This window comes from Besnoitia besnoiti, chromosome VI (assembly GCF_002563875.1).
Source record: "Besnoitia besnoiti strain Bb-Ger1 chromosome VI, whole genome shotgun sequence".
Taxonomy (NCBI): domain Eukaryota; phylum Apicomplexa; class Conoidasida; order Eucoccidiorida; family Sarcocystidae; genus Besnoitia; species Besnoitia besnoiti.
In genome coordinates this window covers 850,672-856,704 of record NC_042361.1, presented here as the reverse complement: position 1 = coordinate 856,704, position 6,033 = coordinate 850,672, and the positions used below count along the sequence as shown (strand labels likewise).

Below are 6,033 nucleotides of genomic sequence, written 5' to 3'. Positions count from 1 at the left end.
TGGCGCCTCATTGGCAAAGCAGCCAGACGCCTAGGCAGCGCTTCCCTTTCTGTCGTACTGCTCCAGTCTTGGCGCACCAAAACGTTCCTCCGCGTCAGGCTGCGGGACACCGCCTTCGTTAAGTGTCGCTGAAGATCGTTGCGGCCCTCGTTCCGGACAGCGCGGGGCGCAAGTGCACTGCGCTGACACTGTGGCACATGCCGCGCGCTAACTCTATCATGACTTCTTGAAGTCATGCACACACTGGCTGCTGGCTGCACTCGAACGAGCGCCCACTGTGAGCAAGGAGAAACGTGAAAACCGTGATGGCGGGACCGGACGTCGCGACGCCGTCCTTTAACGGGGCTGCTGCGCACCCCTTCGAGTTGAATATGTCCGGAGACTGCGAGCCCGTAGATCTTTTGACCAGCGGCCCGATGGACTCCCGCCCTGACGAGGGCGCGGTCGCCCGTGGGCCGTCTGCCCGATGGGATCCAAACATACATGTGGTTTCACCAGAGGCAGCGGCCTCGGCTGCCGCTACAGCGCAGATGTATGAAGAGAAAATGCAGGAAATGCAGGTGAGCGAAGCGATGTTTCATGATAGAGCGCATGTGGGGGCGGGAGCTATGCCTTCCCGGCCTAGCGCCGTCCCCCTGCCGCCATCAGAACTAACGCACGCCAGCGAACGTGACATTCGTCGATAAACCGGAATTGAGAGAATCCACTTCCACATGACAGCATCAAGCCACCTGCGTAGTTCCGAGACCAGCGACGTATCATACGCAACTGGGCAACTCCAGGTGCACAGACGGACTGACCAGCGTGTATATGCGTTCTGGACTGTGGCACTAGAGCGTCACCTGAAAGCGTCTGCATCACGCGCATGCGTATCGGCGCACTGTGTCACCAAAGAGACGGAATCGGAAGACTTTGCTTCAACTGTAGTGGACAGTTTTCCTGTGCGTTTTCCTTTGCAACTTAGGCTCAGATTGCCGACTTGTGGAGCCAGAAGGAAGCCTTCAGACGTGCAAACGAACGCATCACGCGCCTCCTGATGCAACTTCAAAACCAGGAACCGCAAGCGGCTGCGGACCTGAACGCTGCTGCGGCGGACGCTCTCCGGTCAGCTCGCGGTGCGTCAACTCACCGGGCTTCCCAAGAAAGCTCCGCTCCGCATCGGGGGAAGAGTCACGCTGGCTTGCTGCAACGAGAAGGCAGTCACTCAGGTCGCAGAGCGAGCTCCTGCCACCGTGGTAATCTAACGGAGCGATCTTTTTTTCAGTCGAGAGACAATCCTAGCCAGTCTCCAGCGGAAGTGCGGGGCGGACGCACCTCAGGCCCGTCCTCGAAGACGATGGCAATTCCGCGGTTGAACTTGGACGGGGCGCTTCCAAAGAAGACCGAGGGTGGGAAAAGAAACACAGGGAGACAAGGACGCCCTGAAGGCACAAAAGGGCCTCAAGAGGGTGAACCAGAAAACGCTCGACGGGAAATGACGGGCGACGGGGGCCACAGTGCGCTCGGCGAGCATCAACCAGGCGGAAACGACGTGGAGGGACTCCGCAGATCCGGGACGCAGCTACACGTCCCTAACCTGGAGGGCTCTAGAAAGAAAAAGGACCTCCCCCCGTTGCCCCTTCATAACCTGCACAAACCCGCAGCACCCAAACGGGATCCTCAGGCTCCTGCGAGGCAGCGGAGCATGTCGCAGAGCGCCCGTGGCTCAAGAGTGTCTGCTAGGGAGAATAACTCTCCTCGAAGAACCGGGGGTGCGGGGTGTCCAGCAGTTCCACCCGTGTCCGTCGGCCGCCGTCGCACGGTTCAGTTGAGTGACGGACTAGCATCCGCGCGCTCTCGCATTGGAGGCGGGTCGTATACAGCCCGACTGTCCCTGGCGGAGACTGCCCTCCGCACGCCTCGTCGATGCTTCCTGGATGACGGCATAGCGTGCGCACCCGCGGCCACCACACAGAGGGCGCCGACGCTGGCTGGAGGACCGGCGTCTTCACAGTCTTCGCTCGCCGCCGGCGCTGCTGCGCAGACGCTGAGCACTCGAAGCTGGGCTGCACCAGGAGGGGCCCCTGGGGGAGGCGCTGCGGCGCTCGGGGGACTTGAAGAACATCTCGCAGTCTCCTTGCGGCAAGCCCTTGAGACCTTGCACACAGTGGAGGGGAGCAGCCGAGCAGGCCCCGCTGACGCTTCGCGCGGTGCTGCGGCTGCGGCGGTGGCTGCAGCAGGAGCGACCGGAGGGGCAATGAGTTGCGTACAGAAACCATCCGACGGCTACTGGCACATTATGTACACGTGCGTCATCAAGATTCGGGGCACGGACTTCTTTCTGGATGTGCGCTGTGGAGACGAAGGCCCCATGTCTGGCAAGCTTATCGCCAGTAAAGAACGAGCAGGTGAGGTCGCCGTTCAGCATGCAGGAGGGTGCTCGAGACAGTCCACGTGGCAAATGTAGACTGAAGTGACACATGCTGATGAGCTGGTCTGGTTGCTACGACGTACCTGAACGGGCTGCGTATACCAGCGGCATCACATATGCCGAATCTCCGACCCCTCTAGTGTGGCCCCCCTGCCCACTTGGAGATCACTCTAACGGCAAGAAGGGAAGTACGCAGCCCTAAACTACCGCTGAAGTTGCGACGTGCTTGTGCGACGGATAGCTCCTTCTGCCGCGCAGCAATATGTGCTTCGCCATCGGCATGTGGAATCCAGAAATGTTGACAGCCTGCCTCTTATAGAGATGTACATACATACACTCCTTGACGGGAGCATGGGCCGCTACCGTTGTTTGACATATGTCCGCGTTCTTGCCTGCCTCATACTTGCCTTGGATTTTACCGCATAGTGTTACGTCGGGTATGCCCTCAAATACAGCCGCAGCACAGCGCTGCGGAAAGTGTTGTGTGATCTGCTTTCAGGAGTTTTCAAAGTGTGCGTGCGCCACCTTCTCAAGTCGGCGCGAGATTTCTACGACTCCATGAAGGTTCTTTGGTGGCAGCCGCTGCCCGTCGTTTTTTTCGAGGGATTGCTTCCTGTGGATGAGCGTCTCCGCCGAGACGCTGAGAAGGAACTGGCCAAGCGCAAAAAGAACAAGAAGAAGAATCGCAAGAGAAAAGCTAAAAACACTGGTGGCCAACCTGCGGCTGAAACGCCATCGGCTCCGCCTGACCTCCTTTCCAACGATTTGAATTCGCACACTGGTCAACAGAGCTGTCACGGTCCAACAGCTGGCGAGAAAGACCTCGCAGAAGCACGCGCAGCACTTGGCAGCGTTCCATCGTCGCGCGCGTGTTCGTCGGCCGAACTGCTTCCTGGACCATGTTCCAGCGGGAGTGAAGCGGGGTCGGGGGCAACGAGCAGGCGTGGAAATGCGGACTATTGCGACTGGGATGCGGTTTCGCTCATGTACATAGGCAGCCTTGACGCGGATACACCTGTTGCTCAATTTAAGGGACTTTCAGCCGGATCCGCCGGCAATGCATCGCCCAAGAGCGGCGAGGAATGCTGGTATGTCAGCAACAGCAACGCGGCTCTGCCAGTGTGCCGGACATGCCGCGGCAGCTCATCAAGAGAGTGTGGAGCAAGCGAGACGACAGACCGGAACGCAGGCGAAGGTGGAGGACATGCACCTGGTTGCAACTCGAGTAGTGATGACAGCGACGAGGATGGACGACTCCGCATCTCACCCAAGGGCTCGCTGGTTTCCTCGGATTTCTCGGCTACAATGGCGGGAGCGTTCGATCGGACGTGTCAACTACGCCTGAACAACAAGCTGACGACGCACGAGCTTTTCATCGTCAGACGAACAGACCGCGAGCACGGCTGTTTCCCTCTCTACCACAAAAATGCCAGACGGTATCTCTACGCGCATCCCACAAACGGCCTGGTGGGAATGATTCACGCCAGCAATACCCCAACTGCTGCCTTCGCACAGAAAGCGGTCACGGAGGCCCTGATGAAGAAGCCAGCGAGTGCGGCAAATAACGATTTCGGCGTCACCGCCGACTTAGAGACGTACCCGCTTCTAGCGTCTGGCGAAGGGGCGTCTGCCGTGGGCAGCAAGACGTTGACGGAGGGCCGTGTCCTCCCGCCGTCTGAATTCGAACTGGTCGCGCTTTCGGACCTTATGGTGCAGCAGACGGTGGCGCAGATTCTGGCTGCTCTCCCGCCTGCGCAGTCCCCTTACGGTAGCCGCGAGTACCTCGACTCGCTTTCAATGGATGATGAGGATGACGAAGAAGACGAAATTGAGAAGAACCTTGTCGAGGACGGCTCGCGCCCGACGACTGTCAGTAGCGACGACGACGAACGCCGTAACAGCGCCTCCTCGCTTCCATACAGTGGGGAGGACGACCGCCACGACCTCCTCTCTGCGGCCTCATCCGTCGATCTGCCGCACGCGGTTTCTACGGAGACGCTGCTGGCTGGCCACGCGCGCGGGACGGGCGAGGCATTCTTGGGATCCTCTTTGAGGGACGGCGGAGACTTGTCTGACGATGACGCTGAAGGCCGATTCTCCAGAGAAAAGGGGCTGCACATTTGGGCTGTGGCACTCTCGCACGTGAACGCTAGGGCTCAGAAAGGTGGTTCCCGCCGGCGGAGCGAGGCCACTTCTGAATCCAGCCATGTGTGGAATTCCCGAAGGAGCACGAACCCTGGCGCGAACATCGATGACCCCTCGTCATTTCAAAAACGAGGTGCCGCCGGGGTGTGCCATCAGTTTGTCCTGTCGGAGTTGGACGCAGATACGGATCTCGAGGAAGAGACAGCGGCGGATCGCGCCGTCTCCGGCTGTGCGGAGTGAGTTAAGCAATAGGAGGCGGTGGAGCCCTCCGTGAAGGGAGCGAATGCCAAAGAAACAATACGTCCCCACAGCCGACGGGGCAGCACACCTCCCCAGAGCTCAGCAGGGGCGAAAGAGGAAGACCGTGTGTTGGATATGCGACACTATGGAATACGTCACGTATCAGCCTGTCCGTCTGTACGATGATCTGTATGCACGCCCAGACATATATGCGCGTATGTAGGCATGCATGCGGGGGTGCTTAGATGGACATCTGAGAAGAAACCGGATAGTACGAATCACGTGGGGTGTGCCAAAATCCTGTATACGGGGTCAGACAGAGAGAAAAGAGCTCGTGCACCGTGATGTGGAAGGGAAGCGGTCGAGAGGGACGAAGGGAAACGAAGGCGAGGCGTTGGAAACCGTCAACCAGCTCCAGTGATGAAGTGGAGGACTTCGACTAGTCTTCAGCTCGTGTTGTAGCTTTTTTGCATTTTTCGTGATTTTTCGGCGCAAGGATGTGCTTCCTTCCGTCCAGCACAGGGGGAAAAAACGATATGTACAGATGGCTACATTTCCGGGTTCCTGTTCGGCCCTCTCGGTTCGTTTGTTGTTTCTTCAATGGCTCACGTTCTCCGTCGCATTCGCGCGGTGGCGCTTTGCTTTCGATTCTCGTTGTCGCGTGGCATCAGGCGGTGTCGCGTTCACGAGCTGTGTCGTTATTTGCCGTCGCACGGTTTTGGCATCAGTCGGTTGTGGTGACCTGCGCAGAGGCTTGGGAGGATGGCCGCGTACACGTCGAGCATCGCTCACGTCGTGAGCATTCTGCGCGACTACTGCGGCTGCGGCGGAAATGCGAGAGGCCGATACGCCTCTAGTGTCGATAGCTTCGCCGCGGCGTTGTGCGTGTGTGCGAGATTGCCTCGCGAAGCTGACCCTAAACCCTACAGAGTTCTGTGTGCCTGCTTGGGCGCGGACTCGCCTGTGTGTGGTGTTGCGCTTTCAACTGTGGTCGAGAACACACAAATGAGAATCCCCATTTGTTTTTCGCTGACCCCGCACGAGCGTTCGGCGTGCGACACTCCAGCTCAACGGCACATTCACCGGATTCTTGCGAGGAATGGCGCGGCCGCTGTGTGCGTAACTCATCCGCTGGTGGACAACTTCCACGCATGCGCGTCGCTCCGATCGCCGAAGCCATGCAGGAGATTAGTTCGCTACTTGTTAGTTCGCATTCCACGTCGTGCAGCACGGACACA

General features: G+C 58.9%; 1 protein-coding gene across 1 annotated transcript; it reads left to right on the top strand.

Annotated features, from left to right (window-relative positions):
• Nucleotides 1-305: 305 nt before the first annotated feature.
• BESB_065490 (uncharacterized protein) lies at nucleotides 306-4,795 on the top strand (the record flags this gene model as incomplete). Its single annotated transcript, XM_029364943.1, has 3 exons — nucleotides 306-560; nucleotides 965-2,387; nucleotides 2,910-4,795. The coding sequence occupies 3 exons, from the start codon at nucleotides 306-308 to the stop codon at nucleotides 4,793-4,795; spliced, it is 3,564 nt and encodes a 1,187-aa protein (XP_029218526.1).
• Nucleotides 4,796-6,033: the final 1,238 nt, after the last annotated feature.